The 22,024-nt window shown below is 36.3% G+C and overlaps 6 protein-coding genes across 7 annotated transcripts; 3 read left to right on the top strand and 3 right to left on the bottom strand.

Annotated features, from left to right (window-relative positions):
• Nucleotides 1-7: 7 nt before the first annotated feature.
• On the bottom strand, nt 8-1,364 carry LOC106642945 (mitochondrial import inner membrane translocase subunit Tim21). Its single transcript, XM_014357885.2, has 4 exons — nt 955-1,364; nt 628-862; nt 437-539; nt 8-356 (listed from the first exon to the last, which is right to left on the bottom strand). Exons 1-4 carry the CDS (start codon nt 1,154-1,156, stop codon nt 198-200), a joined length of 699 nt encoding a protein of 232 aa, XP_014213371.2. The 5' UTR covers nt 1,157-1,364; the 3' UTR covers nt 8-197.
• A 2,204-nt stretch (nt 1,365-3,568) lies between these two features.
• LOC106643159 (solute carrier family 66 member 2) lies at nt 3,569-6,943 on the top strand. Of its 2 annotated transcripts, none has more exons than XM_014358190.3 (4): nt 3,569-4,975; nt 5,057-5,193; nt 5,480-5,663; nt 5,749-6,943. In XM_014358190.3, the coding sequence occupies exons 1-4, from the start codon at nt 4,782-4,784 to the stop codon at nt 5,936-5,938; spliced, it is 705 nt and encodes a 234-aa protein (XP_014213676.1). In that variant the 5' UTR covers nt 3,569-4,781; the 3' UTR covers nt 5,939-6,943. The 2 variants fall into 2 exon arrangements, with proteins under 2 accessions (XP_014213676.1, XP_014213668.1); XM_014358182.3 differs by having other exon boundaries at nt 3,571-4,975; nt 5,447-5,663.
• e(y)2 (enhancer of yellow 2) lies at nt 5,756-7,307 on the bottom strand. The gene is made up of 2 exons (XM_014358202.2): nt 7,078-7,307; nt 5,756-6,770 (listed from the first exon to the last, which is right to left on the bottom strand). The coding sequence occupies exons 1-2, from the start codon at nt 7,125-7,127 to the stop codon at nt 6,539-6,541; spliced, it is 282 nt and encodes a 93-aa protein (XP_014213688.1). The 5' UTR covers nt 7,128-7,307; the 3' UTR covers nt 5,756-6,538.
• Nucleotides 7,308-11,574: 4,267 nt separating this feature from the next.
• Nucleotides 11,575-13,960, top strand: RpL5 (ribosomal protein L5). Its single transcript, XM_014358379.2, has 5 exons — nt 11,575-11,667; nt 12,309-12,629; nt 12,831-13,033; nt 13,320-13,497; nt 13,708-13,960. Exons 1-5 carry the CDS (start codon nt 11,665-11,667, stop codon nt 13,894-13,896), a joined length of 894 nt encoding a protein of 297 aa, XP_014213865.2. The 5' UTR covers nt 11,575-11,664; the 3' UTR covers nt 13,897-13,960.
• A 267-nt stretch (nt 13,961-14,227) lies between these two features.
• On the top strand, nt 14,228-18,601 carry LOC106642290 (uncharacterized). The gene is made up of 16 exons (XM_023390414.2): nt 14,228-14,257; nt 14,328-14,484; nt 14,549-14,757; nt 14,818-15,045; nt 15,122-15,482; nt 15,565-16,048; nt 16,136-16,413; nt 16,488-16,720; nt 16,798-16,956; nt 17,021-17,145; nt 17,210-17,386; nt 17,461-17,717; nt 17,793-17,986; nt 18,053-18,200; nt 18,261-18,430; nt 18,497-18,601. Exons 1-16 carry the CDS (start codon nt 14,228-14,230, stop codon nt 18,599-18,601), a joined length of 3,315 nt encoding a protein of 1,104 aa, XP_023246182.2.
• On the bottom strand, nt 18,598-21,569 carry LOC106643723 (mitochondrial-processing peptidase subunit alpha). The gene is made up of 10 exons (XM_014358970.2): nt 21,386-21,569; nt 20,870-21,123; nt 20,725-20,804; nt 20,370-20,648; nt 20,108-20,280; nt 19,932-20,046; nt 19,651-19,859; nt 19,404-19,569; nt 19,190-19,322; nt 18,598-19,107 (listed from the first exon to the last, which is right to left on the bottom strand). The coding sequence occupies exons 1-10, from the start codon at nt 21,433-21,435 to the stop codon at nt 18,929-18,931; spliced, it is 1,638 nt and encodes a 545-aa protein (XP_014214456.2). The 5' UTR covers nt 21,436-21,569; the 3' UTR covers nt 18,598-18,928.
• Between the last annotated feature and the right edge of the window lie 455 nt (nt 21,570-22,024).

Here is a 22,024-nt window from a genome sequence, read left to right as displayed (position 1 = left end):
GTTCACATAACTGATAGTTTTGCGGCATCATTTGTTTATCATATTTTATAACTGAAAAATCAATTCTAACAAGGGGTAATTAATTAAAAAGTTGACTTAAAAGTATGCAGTTACCAGATTGCCGTTTAAACATGCTTTATACAAGTATCACTCTAATAACGAATCTTAACAAATTAATGAAATTTCATTAAATAAATTCACATTTTCAATCCAGGTGGTATTAGCTCGTGTGCATCATCTTCTTTTTGATACACAATGTGTTCAACATCTCTGTTGTCTTCTAGGACAATTACACTTTTTGTGAAATCTTTCAGCTGAATAAACAAATATCTGTATACCCAATTTCTATCTGAATCCTAAAAAGTATTTTTATGAATAATCTTATTCACAAGGATATTCAAAAACATGCTCCAAAGTAAATTGGCAAGCAGCTTACTTCTCTCATTTCCAAGTGCACGGTGCCTTCCTTACGGGATCCTTGGATGTAAAATTTCATTCTCATACGATTAACTCCATCCTCTCCTCTGTACACTGAATGTCTGAAGGGGACAGTTATCTCATTGAAAAACCATAAAGATTGTGTGATGACATTGAATAGAAAGTTTAGCTGCTTGAAAATTAACTTACTGAACATGGCCTCTTCTGCCCCTTCTGGTCTCTTCCCCAAAAGCTTTGATAGGCTCTCCAATTGCATCGCAAACCTTTGGATCTCTCACACATCTGATAAATGCATTATTATAAACTCCGTTTGGACTTTTACTAGAAAACAATTCTTTAAAAACGGCATAAAAAATCGCACCAGTTCCAGCAACACCGGCAACAATAACAGTCAAGTACCAAGCAGACTTGGTATTTTCTTTAACTGAAAAAAAAAAAATACGAAATCAATTTGAATTAAGTAATATTGAATTAGGCATGCAAAAGAGGATTCATAAAGAAAACAATTCAGTTTACCTACTTCAGCAAAGCCAACCTGTACCTGGCCTTCGGAATCCTTTTGTTCAGATTTTGCTACAAGTTTCTGACCAGCATATGTCAATTGTTGCACACAAAGTGGCAGATAAACATTTTTGCTTTTCAGCAGGTTCATTGGCCTATTACACGGCAATAAATGCCTCTGCCTAATCAAGCAAATTAGTGCTCTTGACATTGCCATGCTGTGGAACCACTTAAACCAACATCATTTTAAACTACAAACAATTCACTAAGGTTAAAAAGTACGAAAAAACTTGGCACCCAAACCCCCAGAGACCTAAAATACGAGTATACTCTTGCTTCGTGAGAAGGGTATACTTATGTATTATAATATAGATACTCCAAAAGTATAAACATCACAACACTAACGGTAATATAAAATAATTATAGTGATAAGTACACACTGACAGCACAAAAAATTTTAACTTTTTATTATCTATCTATAAAATTTGTTGCGGCTGGTTTATAATTATTAAAGTGACTTTGCTGTAAATAGCAATAGTTATTTGGATCAGCGCTATCTAGCGGTCTTTATTTTTTGGCCAAAAGTGGCCTCTAAAATTCTAAGTCAGAGCATTCAGGATTAGAGCCATTTAGTCAATTATAAACCAGCCGCAACTTATGATGAAGCTATAAAATGAAAAAATAACGATACATGTGTTTTAGGCGGCAAGTTAACAATCTATTTTCTACCAAAAAATTGATCTCCTATGTGTTTGTACTTTTGAAGATAAATTTGTAAGCATAAGATAAATTGTTAACTTGCCGCCAAAAACACATGTATTGTTATTTTTTTATTCTATAGCTTCATCATGAGTTGCGGCTGGTTTATAATTGACTAAATGGCTCTAATCCTGAATGCTGTGATTGAGAATTTTAGAGGCCACTTTTGGCCAAAAAATTAAGACCGCTAGATGGCGCTGATCCAAATAACTATTGCTATTTACAACAAAGTCACTTTGATAATTACAAACCAGCCGCAACTAATCTTATAGATAGATAATAAAAAGTTAACGTGGTTCGTGCTATTTGCGGCAAGTTTACAATCTATTTTTTACTTAAAAGTCGACCTCCAAAAATATTGATATTCATATGGTTCAGTAAAATCGACCATATGGCATTACTTAGTAGTAATTACTTTAATTACTACACATAACTTCACATATGTCTTACACCGTGCTCTCTTTACCAGAATGATAAAATATCAGAGGCTGCAAAGTTACGTAGGTCGTGGTGGTAACGCCGCTTGGGGTGTTTTCCGTCGTCACCAGCTAGTAATTTAAATTTGCGCTCTACGTTACCGTCAGGTCAGTAAGTCAACATGCATGATGCATTTCAGGCAAACTCAGCTGATTATGATGAAAGTTGCTTAGCCGGTACCAAGTCGCTATCACCAATCGATATGCAAGGGGCGAGAGGAGAGAGCAAAATCATACATTTTTTTATTTAAAAAAGTTTATTTTTTCAGTGTATATTAAATGCTTTAAAGTTGCCACAAATCATTATTTCTTCAAAGTGCTGTAAGGGGGTAAATTGTGCGAGCTACCCCTTTTTTTAGCGTGGGTGCAGTGGTTTTCGCACGAAACAATAAGTGAATGCTTCCGAATTTCAGAGCAAAAATAACTGAGCATTCAACGAGAACAACAACAAATATCCTGTTCTTCGTTGTACAAACAAGCAAAATAATTTATGACAACTTATTTATTCGTATAAAAGCATTTAATTACGATACTTACTTACTGATCCCTTATTATTATCATGTGTCCATTGATTTATGTGTTTGAGAAAATATTATGGATTTACTCTCGTTCCTCATCTACTTATGCGTACATTGTTTGATTCTGATTGATTCTTTGTCAAATTTCGGCAAGGTATGAACATTTCTGGTGTTTACGTGCGCATTGAACAAAAAAATACATGGGTACCTACACGTATATTGTATGGTAATTGTTATCAACACGATAGCAATTACCGCTCTTATTTGTTAAAAAAAAAAAAAAAAATTCCACGAGATCAAACGCGAGATAAAAAAAAAGCTAACACGTCTGATGCGATAGTAATTGTTGAAAACTTTCCATTTATTGCGATCACCCTGCTCTGATATCATGATATCATGAGCGTAAACAAACGTACAAAACAAACAGCCGCCTGCAGCCGATCGATAAACCGATCGTAACAATTCAATATCACCTGCGTATTTTTAAACAGGGCAAGAGAGCACATCGCGTACATAATAATGTACAGCGCGGCACTTTTCCTTTTTCTACAATATCACCTTTGCCCTTGCTAAAGTACCACATTGGTAAACCTCCATCCCCTAAAACTGCATGCAATGCGCGATTACTTTTTATTAGTCCTATAAGTATATTTATATACATATTTATAACTAGATAGCACACACAGCTATAACATTTCGGTAAGTACTCCAGTCTTGCAGCAGTTACTCCACTACTCCCCTTTACTCACTACTCAGTCCATAAAGCAGAATGGCGAACATCAGCTGTAGCTGATATGTGAATGACTGTAATAAAATAATAACAGGAATACAAGTGTAAGAGTAAAGATATTGATAAGTGAGTAATACGTAAATGCTTTTGTATATTCACGCTGCAATGAGTATCTATAGAGTAGTAAGCGCTACTTGCACCAGTTATACTTACCAGTTGCACCTCAGACCTCACACACATCCTTCATCTGTGAGTCTATAGTGCAGTTGTTCTTCGAATACCTTAGATAACAAGAGATTACAGCAATCATAATTACATTTCAATGATAAGTTACAGGCGTGTGTGTGTGTATGTGCACGTATGAGCTCTATGCATGTAGCATAGCGTATAGAGCGAAATAGCGAATAAAGGCTTTAATGTAGCTGTTGTTGCAGATTGGAGAACCGCGATAAGATGTGCAAAGCATATATAAGAAAAGTGCATCATAAAGTGCATTGCAGTTAAGTTATATATATGCAGCAGTATACTTTATACACCTGTAAGACTTGACGAAGGTCCAGTTTAAAGTACAACTGACAGTGCGAGAAAAAGAAAGAGCAAAAGTGTTTGATAAATGCTAGGGTAGGGGTGCTATTAAATACCATGACTCAAGATTCTTTGTCAGCGAAACACGCAGCGAGCGTGACAATACAGCAATAGAGTATTAATAAAATAACAAGAAAGGGCCAAAACTGGTATTTGTGTAGGTGGTGGATATTTGGGTAGTACCTAATAATGATGAAAATGTCAAATTGAAGCGGTGATAAGAAGAGAGAGGGATATATATCAAGTATGAAGTGTCGAGTGTGGCAGCTGCTCGTTCCACTTGTTAACAGCGTATTGGAGCGACTGATAAGACGATAGTTCGCCTTAAAAAAGCCCCAAGGCCACGTACCTAACGAGCCTATGATGATCGAATTAAGTAAAGTGGACCCAATATGACGAGCCAGCTCTCTGCCGACATAACCTAGGACGACAAAGTCGACAGCAGCAGAGAATACACCTATGTATAAATTTATATTATCATGTGAACACGTTGATGTCTACGTGCACAGTAAAAATTAACAAAAAGTGCATGAGGCCACCACCTATTGTTGCTGTTGTTGTTCTTGTTGTCAGTGCATTCAAGTATCCGTTGCAGAGTACCAATAAAAGCCCAAGCTTGCACACGTTGTCCTCACACATACTTAACAGGTGACGTATGTGTGAAGAGAAGAATAATACCTCGTCTCCGTTGACAAGTGTAACCCGGAAGCAAGCAACATTCGGCTCCCAACGTTTAATTTCAATGCCACCTCCGTAGCCGAGCTCTACAACGAGATGCTGGAGACCTGCGAGAAGATCACCCTGGAGAATTTAGCAGGATGGCTGGCCTCCACAGCCATGATTTTTGGTGGCGTGGTGCCCTTTATACCCCAATACAGGGAGATCAAACGCAAGGAAGACACCGAAGGCTTTTCCCTTTATGTCTGCCTTGCCCTTCTGATAGCTAATACACTTCGCATTCTTTTTTGGTACGTATGCTTTACCTATAACGCCATACACAGCTGATGACGTGCTTATCTTGATTTCATTGTTCCCTACTGTTCTTCCAGGTTTGGCAGGCACTTTGAGATACCATTGCTGTTACAGAGTATACTCATGATCATTGCTATGTTTTTTATGATAAGGCTGTGTGTTAACATTAGAAACAAGCACCAGATCACTAAGCAAAAAGCCAGAGTTTTCAAAGGTGAGTTATTTATCCTCTGCTCTCATTACTTTATGTATTTTGTTTTAACATATCTGTATTATTATTTTACTCACTAACTTGCTTCCAAATTTACTGATTGTAAATTACCAATTTAAATAGTTTAGTAAAAAGTTGACCAATTAGAATTAATTGCGTTATATTTTCAGTTCGTTGGTTTACATTATTTTATTTCGTTATCTTTTTTCTGTTTTTCTATTTTTTTTGTTTTTTTGTAAAATATGGCTTTAAATAGATTGCAACGCTAAATTTTTTTGGAAATGGACAGACTTCCAGTCATACGTAGGCTTCATGCTACTTTTTACGATTGTGGGAGCTGTAGTGATGTACCTTTTAATTGATGTTCAAATATTTGTGGAGATTATTGGACTGCTTGCTTTACTCACAGAAGCGATGTTGGGGCTTCCTCAATTTATTAGAAATTTCACTAACAAATCAACTGAGGGCATGAGGTACTTGCACTACTTGACAAAAAAAAAAATTATTTTCGTTGATAATACAATGAAAATTTTTTAATACAAATAATTTTACTTTCAGTATTGCTATGGTTGCAATGTGGACTTTAGGGGATACATTCAAGACTTGTTATTTTGTACAACGACATGCACCATTACAATTTGGAGTGTGTGGAGGACTCCAAATTTTGATTGATTTGGCAATACTCTTCCAAGTTTGGTTTTACAGAAATAACATTCTAATCATGAGACCAACTGCTAGAGTGGATTAAGTTTCTGTATAAATAGCAACAAATTTGTTTCATTGTTTAGAGAATATGTACATATTGCTAAACTTCGGTTATTTTGTTGATGTTTACATTATTATTACTCATTCAGTCTTAGGTTGAAAAGCGTATTTTTATACAAGCATCGAACCAAATTTTATGGAGATTTATTTAGTTATAATTTCAACTTCGATTTTATTATATCGTTTTTATTGGAGAGCAGGGCTGACCAGCTTATTTTCGATACTTCATTTTATCTTTCTATCTATAGAAATAATTTAGTTTTGGCTTTTTTAACCCGTTTACAGCAACAAACTCTAGAATTTTTTATCAAGCTTTGTTCCACTTATTTATTTATGCATTTCCAATAATGCTTCCATAATCTTGGCCAGTCTTACTCTCCTGCAAGATAGAAAAACTTCCTAGTCTATGTGATGAAATGAATGCGGTTAATTATTTGTAAAACTTTTCATTCATTAAGCTAATGACTTGTACATATTATAAATTATGCATTTACTTAAGATTGAAGTTTGTAAAAAAAAAAATTATACTGTAAAGAAAATGAAGACAAACAGATAAAGAAAGTGACTAATTTAAAAGCAAATTTCACGAAAGTTTAAGTTTTTCCTCTTGGGCTAAAAGCTGATTTTTAATTTTCTGCAAAAGCTCTTTCTTCACGACGTCTGGCACTCGACTGCGAGCTCTGCTTGTGGCCATACTCAGCAGCTCGTCATACGTTATATCCGGGCCGTTTTCCTTAATAATGTCCTTGCAGATCAGCTTCACCTCATCTCGCCATCCGCACTCGACTAATCTGCGCCTCAATAATTCCTTTAAGCTGCAAATATAAAAACCAAAAGAATTACATAATTTATTGAACATCATTTTGTCAACTTTATATTTAAAAAGAAATTATTAATATACATTAAATATACAAGCTGTTTCAATTGAATTTTTCAAGTACCACTCATGAAATTTCAGTAAATTATAGATTAAGCTCCCAAATTATAGGTAAGTCAATAACTTTAAAACACTATCGTATAGATACATTGTTACAAGCATTAACAACATAACTATTGCAGACAATTACAGAATAAAATTGACTATAAAGATTGAGCACTAAGACGTGATAAAAATTTCTATACCCATCGCGGTCACCAGCTTTTACTAGAGTTTGATGAGGAGAAGTCTTCATTTTTAACAATAAATAACTTTTGTGGTCCAGTGTCGAATTCAATAATAATAACAATTGTAATGAATCGGTCGAATTTCTTGTAGGTTATACATGTTCTGAAATCAACAAAGGGTGTATTCCGCAAATGCTGCCAGCAGTTAAGTTACGTAGGTCGTGGTAACGCCGCATGGTCGGGCAGCGCTAGCGTCAACCTGTACTAACTGTCGGTGGGTTCCGCATGTCAACAAACTCCGAAATATCAGATGGCATGGGAGCGAAAACAGTAAAAAATATCAAAGTTTGTTGACATGCGGAACCCACCGACAGTTAGTACAGGTTGACGCTAGCGCTACCCGACCATGCGGCGTTACCACGACCTACGTAACTTAACTGCTGGCAGCATTTGCGGAATACACCCATAGTCCGCAGGCTAAGTATACGTCCTTAACCGCCTTTTTCACTAACGTTTAGAATAATGATTGAGACAATCAATGATTGTATCATGAGTTTTTGTATAAAGTTCAATTTATACAAATAAGTTGGTAAATATAGGCACACATGATTAATATTTAAACATTTTAAGCTGTATAAATATATAACATAGATTCCAAATATGCATTATTACCGCTGGAATATGCTAACAAAACCAAATATCCGTCTTTCTCACCCAGCAAAATAATAGGTATCTGTATAATCCTGTATCAATTTATTGCACACATGCGAAATGTTCAATGACAGTAAACAATGACATAATTTCAAACTTTACTTTTAACTCTTCATTTCACACGTAATTTTACAATGCAATTGATAAATTATTATTCATACAAAAGTATTAATATTCTTATAGGAGGTCGATTTTCAGGCAAAAGATTATTTGTAAACTTGCCGTAAACAGCACAGCCAATGTCAACTTTTTATTTTCTATCTACACAACTAGTTGCGGCTGGTTTTAGCGTTTCAGATTTCTAAACTAAAAAGTGGCCCTAAAATTCTGAAGGAAAGCTTTAGATATTTTAGGCCCTAGAGCCATGTTGTCAATTATAAACCAGCCGCAACTTATTTGACAGATACAAAATGAAAATTCAACATTTTCTGTGCTGTTTGCGGCAAGTTTACAATTTATCTATTACTGGAAAGTATAAATATATAGGAGGTCAATATTCGTATAAAACATACACTGCAAACTTGCCGCAAGTAGCACAAACATCGTTAATTATTTATTTTGTATCTATTTCAAGAGTTGCGGCTGGTTTATAAGTGACTAAATGGCTCTAGGGCTAAGCTGCCTAAAGCTCTCCTTCAGAATTTCAGAAGCAATTTTTGGCCAAAAAAATCACGACCGCTAGATGGCGCTGATCCTAATGATCATAACTACTTATAGTAGAGCCGTTTAATCAATTATAAACCAGCCGCATCTAATTTCGTAGATACAAAATAAATAGTTAAAGATAATTGTGCTACTTGCGGCAAGTTTGCAGTGTATGTTTTATACGAATATTGACCTCCTATATATTTATACTTTTGGGTAATAGATAAATTGTAAACTTGCCACAAACAGCACAGAAAATGTTGAATTTTCATTTTGTATCTGTCAAATAAGTTGCGGCTGGTTTATAAGTAATTAAATGGCTCTAGGGCTAAGCTGCCTAAAGCTCTCTTTCAGAATTTCAGAAGCAATTTTTGGCCAAAAAAATCACTACCGCTAGATGGCGCTGATCCAAATGATTATTACCACTTGTAGTAGAGCCATTTGATCAATTATAAACCAGCCGCAACTGATTTTGTAAATACAAAATGAAAAGTTAACATTTTTTGTGCTGTTTGCGGCAAGTTTACAATGCATTTTTTACACGAATATTGACTTCCTATATATTTATACTTTCGGGTGAAAGATAAATTGTAAACTTGCCGCCAATAGTGCGAACAATGTTCACTTTTCATTTTGTATTTATCAAATTAGTTGCGGCTGGTTTATAAATAATAAAATGGCTCTAGTATAAGTATAGTAATAATCATTTGGAACAGCGCCATCTAGCGGTAGTGATTTTTTTGGCCAAAAATTGCTTCTGAAATTCTGATGGAGAGCTTAGGCAGCTTAGCCCTAGAGCCGTTTAATCACTTATGAACCAGCCGCAACTATTGAATTAGATACAAAATAAATAATTAACGATGTTTGTGCTGTTTGCGGCAAGTTTACAATTTATCTATTACCCGAAAGTGTAAATATAAGGGAGGTCGATATTGGTGTAAAACATACACTGCAAACTTGCCGCAAGTAGCTCAAACATCGTTAATTATTTATTTTGTATCTATTTCAAAAGTTGCGGCTGGTTCATAAGTGATTAAACGGCTCCAGGGCTAAGCTGCCTAAAGCTCTCCATCAGAATTTCAGAAGCAATTTTTGGCCAAAAAAATCACGACCGCTAGATGGCGCTGATCCAAATGATTATTACTATACTTATACTAGAGCCATTTTATTATTTATAAACCAGCCGCAACTAATTTGATAAATACAAAATGAAAAGTGAACATTGTTCGCACTATTGGCGGCAAGTTTACAATTTATCTTTCACCCGAAAGTATAAATATATAGGAAGTCAATATTCGTGTAAAAAATGCATTGTAAACTTGCCGCAAACAGCACAAAAAATGTTAACTTTTCATTTTGTATTTACAAAATCAGTTGCGGCTGGTTTATAATTGATCAAATGGCTCTACTACAAGTGGTAATAATCATTTGGATCAGCGCCATCTAGCGGTAGTGATTTTTTTGGCCAAAAATTGCTTCTGAAATTCTGAAAGAGAGCTTTAGGCAGCTTAGCCCTAGAGCCATTTAATTACTTATAAACCAGCCGCAACTTATTTGACAGATACAAAATGAAAATTCAACATTTTCTGTGCTGTTTGTGGCAAGTTTACAATTTATCTATTACCCAAAAGTATAAATATATAGGAGGTCAATATTCGTATAAAACATACACTGCAAACTTGCCGCAAGTAGCACAATTATCTTTAACTATTTATTTTGTATCTACGAAATTAGATGCGGCTGGTTTATAATTGATTAAACGGCTCTACTATAAGTAGTTATGATCATTAGGATCAGCGCCATCTAGCGGTCGTGATTTTTTTGGCCAAAAATTGCTTCTGAAATTCTGAAGGAGAGCTTTAGGCAGCTTAGCCCTAGAGCCATTTAGTCACTTATAAACCAGCCGCAACTCTTGAAATAGATACAAAATAAATAATTAACGATGTTTGTGCTACTTGCGGCAAGTTTGCAGTGTATGTTTTATACGAATATTGACCTCCTATATATTTATACTTTCCAGTAATAGATAAATTGTAAACTTGCCGCAAACAGCACAGAAAATGTTGAATTTTCATTTTGTATCTGTCAAATAAGTTGCGGCTGGTTTATAATTGACAACATGGCTCTAGGGCCTAAAATATCTAAAGCTTTCCTTCAGAATTTTAGGGCCACTTTTTAGTTTAGAAATCTGAAACGCTAAAACCAGCCGCAACTAGTTGTGTAGATAGAAAATAAAAAGTTGACATTGGCTGTGCTGTTTACGGCAAGTTTACAAATAATCTTTTGCCTGAAAATCGACCTCCTATAAGAATATTAATACTTTTGTATGAATAATAATTTATCAATTGCATTGTAAAATTACGTGTGAAATGAAGAGTTAAAAGTAAAGTTTGAAATTATGTCATTGTTTACTGTCATTGAACATTTCGCATGTGTGCAATAAATTGATACAGGATTATACAGATACCTATTATTTTGCTGGGTGAGAAAGACGGATATTTGGTTTTGTTAGCATATTCCAGCGGTAATAATGCATATTTGGAATCTATGTTATATATTTATACAGCTTAAAATGTTTAAATATTAATCATGTGTGCCTATATTTACCAACTTATTTGTATAAATTGAACTTTATACAAAAACTCATGATACAATCATTGATTGTCTCAATCATTATTCTAAACGTTAGTGAAAAAGGCGGTTAAGGACGTATACTTAGCCTGCGGACTATGGGTGTATTCCGCAAATGCTGCCAGCAGTTAAGTTACGTAGGTCGTGGTAACGCCGCATGGTCGGGCAGCGCTAGCGTCAACCTGTACTAACTGTCGGTGGGTTCCGCATGTCAACAAACTTTGATATTTTTTACTGTTTTCGCTCCCATGCCATCTGATATTTCGGAGTTTGTTGACATGCGGAACCCACCGACAGTTAGTACAGGTTGACGCTAGCGCTACCCGACCATGCGGCGTTACCACGACCTACGTAACTTAACTGCTGGCAGCATTTGCGGAATACACCCAAAATATGGAGAAAATTTGACACTGTAGGTGCTAGATAGCGCTGGCGTTTGTTTGTGAAAGTATCGAGTGTCGACTGTCGACTCGACATGTTTCGATCAGATCTTTCATGCGGAATCTCGAATCTCGAATGTCTCGGTTAGAATTCAGCTGATTCGAGGTTGGTCTTTCATGTTAAGACGGTAAACCCGGACGGACACCCGTTTCGGCGTCCTCCAACTTTTTAAACAAAATGGTACGTTCTTCGGAGTGCTTGAAAAAAAATATCTTGTGCAAAATTCGCTCAACATACTTTTTCACTAGTGTTGATTTATTTTTTCGTCAATAACCGCTATCGTGGTATAGATGACGATGGATTCGTCAACGACTACGAGACTCGCCTTCCGCGAGGACTAAACTTTTCGTGAATTGTTGACGATCGGAGCTGGTGAATAATCGTGGTGACGACAATCGTTGAGTTTCTTTTTTTTTCATAGAATGCCAACAAATGCCGATTTCATTGTTGTTCGGAGTAAATCGACAACTTTTTGTTTACACGTGTAATTTGTGCTGAGGTTAAGTTGCTCTTCCTCTTAACTAACAGTTGTGTTGTGGTTTTAACGTGATGAATTTTGTTTCTTGCTTTGCTTTACATAATTTTCAAATATTAAATCATTTTTCAGTTATCGTTTACATCTCGAACATTCACTAGCTCCATTTTCATATAACTACTTATTGCCAAATGATGATCCACTCAGCTCGCTATGATACATAACTGAAGAAAAAACAATTGTTCCCTAATGTTTTTCACATCTGATTGGCAATAATTAATTGCATATTACATTATTGATAATATTTTTTATGGAACAGTAATAATGGTTATTTATTCATCAACAGGGTTTCGTTAAAGTTGTGAAAAACAAGCAGTACTTCAAGAGGTACCAAGTCAAGTTCAAGAGGCGTCGCGAGGGAAAAACCGATTACTATGCCCGTAAACGGCTCATAATTCAGGACAAAAACAAATACAACACTCCCAAGTACAGGCTGATCGTTCGTAGGTCCAACAAAAATATTACCTGCCAGATTGCTTATTCCAGAATTGAGGGAGACAAGATCGTAGCTGCAGCTTACAGTCATGAGCTCAAAAGGTATGGAATTACCATTGGTCTCACCAACTATGCCGCTGCCTACTGCACTGGACTGCTACTTGCCAGAAGGGTATGTTGAATATATTTATATGATTTTGCATGAATATTTGGTAACTGCAAAATGATGATCCACTCAGCTCGCTATGATACATAACTGAAGAAAAAACAACTGTTCCCTAACATTTTTTCACATCTGAAACGCAGTTATTTTCACAAGTTGAGGCTTCAAATTAAAAATCAATATATACTTGAGTGATATACCTTTCAACAGCTCTTGAAGAAATTGGGTCTTGACCAATTGTACCCAGGAACAACCGAAGTTACTGGTGATGAGTTCACGGTTGAGGAGCTTGACAAGGGACCTAGTGCTTTCAAGTGTTACCTGGATACCGGTCTTATGCGCACCACTACTGGTTCCCGAGTCTTTGCTGCCATGAAGGGAGCAGTTGATGGTGGCCTTAACATCCCACACAGGTCAATATTCCACTGTAATAATATTTTATTTGTCTTTCAAATATTTGTTTTTTTTTTTTTTTTTTTTTTTTTTTTTTTTCTCCAAATTTAATGTGATGAACAACTGACACATGCGCGTCATCTGAGCCACCGTAAAGACTTCCCTTGTACTTGTGTTTTACAATTGCAAGGTGAAACTTTACACCGGCGCAACGAGATTACAAAGTGTCTCTGATTTACTTTAAAATTATAATTATTTGTATTGCTAGTACTGTTTGCAAACGGTAAAGAAAAACTTTATTTACAGTGTGAAGAGATTCCCTGGTTATGATACAGAGACCAAAACTTTGAATGCTGATGTCCATCGTCAGCACATCTTTGGACTGCACGTTGCCAATTACATGAGGACTCTCGAAGAGGAGGATAACGACCAATTGAAGCGTCAGTTCTCAAGGTTTATCAAGAATGGAGTTACTCCTGACAGCGTAAGTTTCAATGCTCTTTTGATCCGTCCAATTTAATTACTGTAGTAGCTGGCATGGTTCTGCAGTGTCGCAATTGGACCATAGCAAGACGTCAACTAACAAAATTTGTGGATTATACTAATTCACAAGCTTAGTTTTCGTGATATTCCTAAACACTCATACAGTTTAAGCTGCGGGAATCCAATACATCTTTTTATTTGGTACTTTCAGATTGAGTCCATGTACAAGAAGGCTCACGAACTGATCCGCGCTAATCCCGATCCAGAAAAGAAGGAGAAGAAGGAACCTGTCAAGAAGAAGAGATGGAACCGTGCCAAGCTGAGCCTCTCTGAACGCAAGAACCGCGTTGAACAGAAAAAAGCATCTTTCTTGAAGAAACTCGAGAGTGCTGAAGCTTAAATTCCATTTATTATCTGTAAAGTGGATCCATCGGTCTGAGAGTAATAAAATATTTAAAATCGAACATTTGTTGTAGTTATAAAATCCATTATCATTAAATGATTTACATTATTTCTATAACACAGGTCTTATTATTTTTCTCAAATATTACTGTCACACAATAACAAAACTTGAAAAAAGAGTCTACAGCGATAATTTGACAAATCTTGCTTAGAGAATATTATTATTATTATGGGTTAGGAATAACAGTGATCTATCTGGCGATGTAATAACACATCAGATAAACACGCGTGGTTAACAATTTTTTTAGTAATAAAATTCCTACACCCAAATGTCGAAGTCAGATTATTTTTGCGGATCAGTTGGTGTACCTAAACAAAACTTTGCTAAAGTATCTAAACCATGCATTTTTCAATAATTTAAAATTACAGTCCCTAGGTGACAAAAACATCAGTACAGACTCATTATTTCTTGGCTTGAAAGATAAATCCAAGCCGTTTTTCAACAAGAAATGCCGGCAACGCGATGAAGCCGAACGAGAACACGTGAAAGAAGTTTGGAGTGTCCAGCAAGTTCCAAAAAAATTTGGTAAAAGTAAGATTAGCGAACTATTTTCCTGAAAGGTTAAACGATAAACATGTGTGATTTGCAGAAGGTTTGTCGAAACCCTCGGTTATAGTCGAGAAATTACTGTTCATAAGAAAATCCGAACATGAAACTGCGGTCAAACACTTACAACGAGAATTGGACGACTTGCGGAAAACATACGAGATGGAAATAAACGGTTTGCGAAAAAATTTACAGAACGAAATCGACCAGATTCGCGCCGAAGTGGAAATTAAAAAGAAAAGCTTTTGCGAAGTAAGTGTTGACCGGCTCCCAAACGCCTGATCGTGTATGATTCACGCAAATTTTTCTCAGCTTTCCTGCTTGAAGGGCGAAGATTACCAGAAATTGAAAAACGAAATAAATATACTCATGACGCAAGAAAGATCGGCCATCGACGAAACTTTCGAGCTCATCAATAGTGTAGAGTCTAAAACTCAAAGCGACGCGGTGCTGGTGTTCAAAAAGCACAATGATGTTTTACGAGAACTGTTCTACCTACAACCCTGTGAACTAAAAAAGTTGATGGAGAAAAAAATCATGGTACCTATGATGTATAATCGATGCAGAAAAGAGATCGAGCGTCGGTCACAAATTGATAACTTGTTTTCACGATCAGGAGTACAATCAAACGACCCTGAGCAATTACAAAAGGTACGAGGATCTAAAGCTGAAGCTGCGCCTGTCAGCCGACGCGTTCAAGAAAAATTACTGTGTCTGGCTGAAAAGAACGAGAAAGGACAGAAAAGCGGTTTGCCGGAAAAGCGCTTTGCACGATTTCAACGTCGAGCGCGAGAAATTAAAAAACGCCGGCTCAGAGTACCTCAGGAGCATGGAGGGGACAGCCGCTCTGTGTCGCTTGAAAAGCAGGAAAAGCGTCATCTCCGAGACGATTGGCCAGTGGGTTGTGTCCGTTCCCTATCCTGAGTCCAGGCTCCTCCAACAATCCGAACAACTCGATGTCGTTATATCATCCCTGGGTAACGGAGCAAATTCCCATTATTTTTCAGCAATAAAATTACCCATGTATAGGTAATTTATGGAGCAGGAAAAATTTTCCAGACTCGACGATCGGAGGGTTCATTGACTCCTACAACTTCCACATGTCCAGACGCGCTGGCAGATTGCTAAAGAAGCTGGATCGTTTGAAGGCGATCATGGGAACGGATTTCGACGGAGACGACGAATGCAGAGCCGCCGAAGAGAGCTACAGCAGAGCAAAGGAGGCGATTGACGACTTCGTCTTGGAATTGAAGAGCATTTGGAGTCGGGACATAAAAATGATCAACGAGAGAGCCACCGAAGCCTTGAAGCCGTTCCGAGATTTCGGATCTCCCTGGGACAACCAGTCCTTGAGCTTTGTGAATTTGCAAGAGAAGGTGGCCCTGCAGCTGCAGAGTAGAGCAGCAACGAACGCGTTGGGACATGGCGATTTGCTGAACAAAGTCGGTGCCGAGGTCGACACCCTGAGACAGGAAGAAAACGTGCCAAAGTTGGAAAAGAGATTAGTTGTGGTTTTTTCAATCTTGGATCAAAAAAGTCGAAAGTACGACTTCTCCCTTTTTTTTTATTTTCAATAAAATACATATTAGTACGGTAAGAATACCTGGTACGTGCATTTGTATCCTCTCAGGTATCAAAATGACTTCAACGAAGACGTCAAGATGATTAAAAAGTCCAAGGAGCTCGTGAAAAAGGAGCTCAGTGCCATGCAAAGTAAAATCGACAAGTTCCTCCAAGCCAACGCCAACGAACCAACGAAAGTTGTCTCTGAAACCAGTAGCCGCGGATCGTCCTGCGATTCGATGGAGGACGGCTATTTGTGCGACGAAGTCAATCTCGAGGAACTCATTGTACGCGAGCTTCGACTCGTTGGCCGACAAGTCGAGTCCCTCGATCGATGGAAAACCGAGTCCGCAGCTCTCCAACGGGTTTTCGTTACCTTTTTCTAGCGTGTGGGTCAAAATAAATGAAAAAAAATATACGTTTTGCTTCTAGACTCCTGAAAAACATTTCTTCGTGCCAGTCGTTCTTCGAAAACGACTTTGCCCAAGTGGTTGAAAAATGGCAGGAAGAGTTGATAGACGACGCGTCCTTGGGCCTAAAAGGCGATCTCGAAGCTGTGGAAAAAATGCGGGAAGACATTCGTGAAAATACCTACGAGACTCGTTTGCACGAGTTGGAGCAGCACCAGCAGCAATTAGAGAAGCACAACAAAGTACACGGCTATAACTTTTTTTTTTTTTTTTTTTTTTTTTTTAAATAAACAAGCAACATTGTTCGGGTACTTTGCAGATGATCGTCGGTTTGATTAGCGAGTCGTCAAAGTGCGCGGCCGATTTCTTGCGCTTCACGGACGTTTCCGAGGAATATAATATCCGAGCTCTGCAGATGCTCGAGGAGTACGGCTCGAAAATCAAGCACAGCTCCCAGACAAAGTGTTTGCGCAATATGGTGTGGAAAAGTTTTGATATTACATGGATGCAGGGTGAGCATATACATTTTTTTTTTTCTTTAGTTGAAAGGCTTGAAAGAAAAATACAAGGGTAAAGTCGAGCTAAGAGTTGACGGTGTGGTGAAGAGGATGACGAGAAAAATATGCATGATGAAAAGAAGCAACGAAGCATTCGTCGATGCCATCACGTGGGTATACGTTTACCTGTCAGAACTATATACAGGTGACAATAATTATATTTTGTAAGTGCAGATTGTTCGCGGACGGTGGTAATTTTAGTAAAGAGGAATTGAAAAAAGCTCAGACTGGAATAGGTGTGCTGTTGAAAAAGATTCAAAAGGACGAATCGGAGGGTCGGCAAAAAATAAAAAAGGCCCAAGATCTCGCCAACGCTCAGATGAATGGCATTGAAAAATCTTTCTTTGAAAGGTTCGCTGATGTTTTTGGTTTTCGTTGTCACATTGATTTTATTTTTTATTTTTTTTTATTTTTTTTTTTTTCAGTTTAAGCGTTACAGAGCGAAAATTAAAATTATTGGAAGACGTGGATAGAGCTATGGTAAAGTGCGAACATCTCGTAGAAATGAAAACAAAGGAGCTGATTGACGTGGATGACAGAATTCGAGAAGAAATAGTGCGTTTTACAGAAAAATGTTACGATCGATTACCACACGATGAAATAACTGCACTATTGGATCGATTGGCGAACAAAGTGAAACAAGCTTTTCATTTTGTTCAGGGACCTTTTCCATCAGTTAATAGTAAGTTGAGGAAAATAAAAAGACAAAGAAACAGAAATCAGTGGTAAATTAAAAATGTTATCCACGTTTTTGTAGTACCGAAAAACTTGAGTGAAACCATGAACGCGGTAAGAAATAATACCACAAAGCAAAAGAATCCTAAGAAGCAAAAACATGAAGTACCTCAGGTTGTGGACAGCAACATAATAGAATATGACAAGGATAATTTTGCCTCATCTGTAGTCAAATTCGTTCGCGACGCTTTAAGTGTTATCAACAGCAAAGGAATGGTAAGCCTTTGAAATAGAAACACTTGAATCAAATAAACCGTTAATAGCGAACATTTAATTCTTTAGGATTTTTACTCCACTTTAAAGAATAAAAAGGAACATTTGTCGTTCCCTGATAAAAATAAAATTTGCGAGGAATCTTTCGACAGTGCTCTGGGGCGTTTGAATACTCTGTGTGATACTGTCTTCAATTTTTGGACCTTAGAAGCTAAAAGTAAATATATTAAAAATGTAAAAAAAACGTGGTTATAGGTACTTACTTTGTATTTTGTAGGGATTTTGGATTTTGTTCGTACCTTAGAAATGCCATCATTAGAATGGTATTTGGAAGATGAAGTTGAATCAAATGAAGAAGAACAGTCAGTTAAAACGACTACTACAAGTGAAAGTGATATGAATGTTTATGTTAGCACAAAAATTGACAATACTTTTACGGAGTTTCAAGTAAAGTCGCTTTATTTCATTGAAATAATAATGTTCTCTTTAATTTAATCAATTTCTTTTTTTTAGAATACACTCCAAGAGATGTTGAAATTGCTTCAATCCAAATATACAACATCATATGAAAATTCTGACGTTGAGAAAAGTTTGAAAGAGAATACTATATCAAATTAAGCGTAAATTTCTTTGTATTCTACAAAACATGTTTTACACAATTCGGCAATAATAATAAAAAAAATCTCGCTCAAACAAATACTTGATTCACACGTATCCTTTTTTCAGTCAATTAACAAGAGACAATAACAGAAAAAATAATTGAAACAAAATAACTACACTTACGGAATACCAAAAAATCAAAGGCGTTATATTATTCTTTTATTTTCTTTTTTTCTTTTTTTTTTTTAGTAATTTGTAAGTCCCGATTACTTTTACGACTTAGTCAACAATGAAATACTTTGGGAAAAATATTTTAATAACATGGACGCGCTTCTTCTCGATTTATTAACGAAAAAGCGACAGCCGGCTTCGTGAGCCGGGAACGTGTCCATGTGCATCTAAAAGACCAGCCTGGATGTCCGTGATGGAAGGGACGTGTCTGACTTCACCGCGAGCTGCAACACTTGGTGGTGACTTAAGTAGGCGACGTGCCACTCTGACGATATCGTCCTTCGTTGTATTTTCTAAAATCAGGCAGAAAAGTTTATCAAGTTAGTGCTTCTTCATTATTGTTTTGCATTGAAAAAAAAAAAAAATTTTGCTGACCAATTGCTTGAATAAAATATTCCGGACGTTTCCTAACGCCAGTTGCTAACACTTGTCTCCCTATGTCTTCGAATACAACCGGTCTTTGCTCTAAATTCATCAACAACATTGATTGTAGCTGTTTTTTAGCTCTCTGTAAGTAAAGAATGAATTTTAAAAACATGATAATATCATTTTAATTTTATTTACTGCATTTTTCAATGTAAACTCTTACAGCTAGTTCACTATCAGATAAGGCTCCGGTCATTGCAACCAATTCATGGACAATAACTTCAGCCATTTCTTTGACGTGCGATGGAGTAGACGACGCATGAATACAGAAGAGACCGGTATCAGTGTACGAGTGATTATATGCTGTAGCACTGTACAACCAGTGGTATCTAGAAAAATTTGTTTCGTTATAATATATTTATTTATGGGTTAATCGGTTAATTTTGCGAGTTGAACAATTAATAACAAACCTGTTCAAAACATTTGTGTACAACCGCGTGTACATGCCTTTACCGGGTCCACCGGCGCTAAAACTGCCACCTCCACCCATCATCATATTAAGAACACATACAGGAACAAAGTCAGGATCCTGATGCGAACAACCCTCAAGCCCTATGACGATGTGGGATAATTCAGGTAAACCACTTGGTCCAGCATAAACCGGTACATTACATTCCTCCTATAAAGTTAAAATATTGAAAAATAATTTTTTACAAATCGAATGGACGAAAAAAAAAGAGAAGATGTTTACCACAATGTAACCGCCAGTGTATTGTGCAATTGATTCATCAACAAAGTTTTTCGATCGATCAGATATGATGAGACTAGGATCTTCTTCCCATAATGGTTTCTTATTAACAAAGTGCCTGTAAAACAATGTTACCGAATTATAAAATGTTTAAGTAAAAAAAAATAAATAATATTCACTTTTCAACCGATTCCACCAATTTCTTGTGATCTACACCAACACCAGCGACAACCATTCTTTGGGGTGTATAATGGTGTTTTAAATAAGTAAACAGAATTTTCCTGTCTATTTTATCAACATTCCCCTCTGGACATATTTTCGGTAAACCTATAGTATTATCTCTGTATGCTGCCTATAAGAAATAATATTTCATTGTTGTAAATGACACAATGGAAATTTATTTTTCTTCACTAAAAATGTTAAAAAAAAAAAAAAACATACCGCATGAATCATATCCGTGAGTATAACGTCTTGCTCTGGTCTTGTAGCAAGGGTTTCCAGTTCAAATTGAATGACTTGCCTTGCAATATTTACCTCTTCTTCCGTTATTTGGGGCCTTAAAATAACGTCTCCCAAAATTTCAGCAACTTTATCCAATCCATTTCTTTCTACTGATGAAGCATATATAAAGGTATCTCTGGAAGCTTGGCAGTCACATATACCCCCATGTTTTTCCATTTCGTTCATGATATCATCTCTATTTTTAAACGACGTGGAAGACTATTGATTGATTTGTGGATTAATATGCAAATATGTTTTGAAGAAATCAGAAAAGTCGTTATTAATTGTAACTTACGTTAAAAGCTAGCTTTTCAAGAAAGTGAGATATTCCACTTGGATATGCGACCTCATAACGAGAGCCAGAATCAATCAAAACTGTAAAATTTATTTTTCAATTGAGTAAAAGTGTGCCTCTCACATATTTAATTATTTTTCATTACCTCCTACAGTGCAAAACTGTCCAAAACGATTTTCAGATGCAACTCTTAAACCACTTGGTAATGTTGTAATTTCTGTTACTTGTTTATCCTCTTTGGCACTTGAATATATTGGAGTAGGTAACCCAGGTAATGGTTCTGATAATGGTGGAAAAGAAGTGATCGATGGCTTGTCTGCCTGAGTTGACTCTGGTGTTTTGACTGAAGTTGCAAATCCATATTTTTGCAGGAGATGTTGAAATTTGTTCTGAGTTCCACTATTAACAAAAATAATTAGTGGTGTAGTCATACAATAAACCCACCTGATGCAATGATATTCGTTGTAAAAAAAAAAATTGTTCAACACTGCCACAAGTAATTTAAAAAACTCGTGATAAAAATTGTGGTCGTTCGAGAAACAATATCACTATTTCCATCAATACCACAGATTTTGTTTGTTAAATTGCATATTTTTAAAAATAGATTAAGGTTAGCTCTGGTGAAAAATACCGCAAAAAAGAATTAACGAAAGATCCTCACCTATTTTTTAGGGCTGCAGTTAGCGGAATTGGGCTGCTCCTCACCAGCATTTTAATTCTTAATCTATGCGATTTTTTTTATTAAAATATAGACAACTTACACATTTAAACGAAATTTTTTTCTTATAAAAAACGAGTGAGAGGGTGAGAGGGGAGTTTATCTTGAGACAAACAACCTTTTTTATCGACAGAGTCGTCGGTTGCCGCCTTCTATTGCACACTTTATTTTTGGCTCTTTTGTGCAGTACTTATACTCTCTCCTGAGCAATTTATCCAGAAAGTAAGTAATGTGTGTTTATTATTGTTAATCAAAAATTTGCGATAAAGTGTCACGAATGACACAATCAGATATTTTATTTACACGATTCGAAAGGTATGTTTTACATACCTGTTGTGTGATAATCATTGGTGATCGAAAGCAGGAAAGCGTAGTTACACAAAATGAAAAAAACAAAAGAAATACATATCATGAATGTATGAGACTTTTTTTTTCAACTATTTATTTGTTTTTTTGTAAGAAAAAAACCCGTGAAGACTTAAAATGTGTGCAACGCACATGGTACAACTATGTATATTAATTAAAATTTTACTCTCCCAAGGTAAGTCTATTTTTGCGCACAAAAATATCAAAAACCTTGTT

Source organism: Copidosoma floridanum, unplaced genomic scaffold (assembly GCF_036245765.1).
Source record: "Copidosoma floridanum isolate Cflo_tuat_1 unplaced genomic scaffold, Cflo_Japanese_pri ptg000019l, whole genome shotgun sequence".
Classification (NCBI taxonomy): Eukaryota; Metazoa; Arthropoda; class Insecta; order Hymenoptera; family Encyrtidae; genus Copidosoma; species Copidosoma floridanum.
The sequence above is the reverse complement of the archived record's forward strand: the minus strand, read 5'-3'. Positions and strand labels throughout refer to the sequence as shown.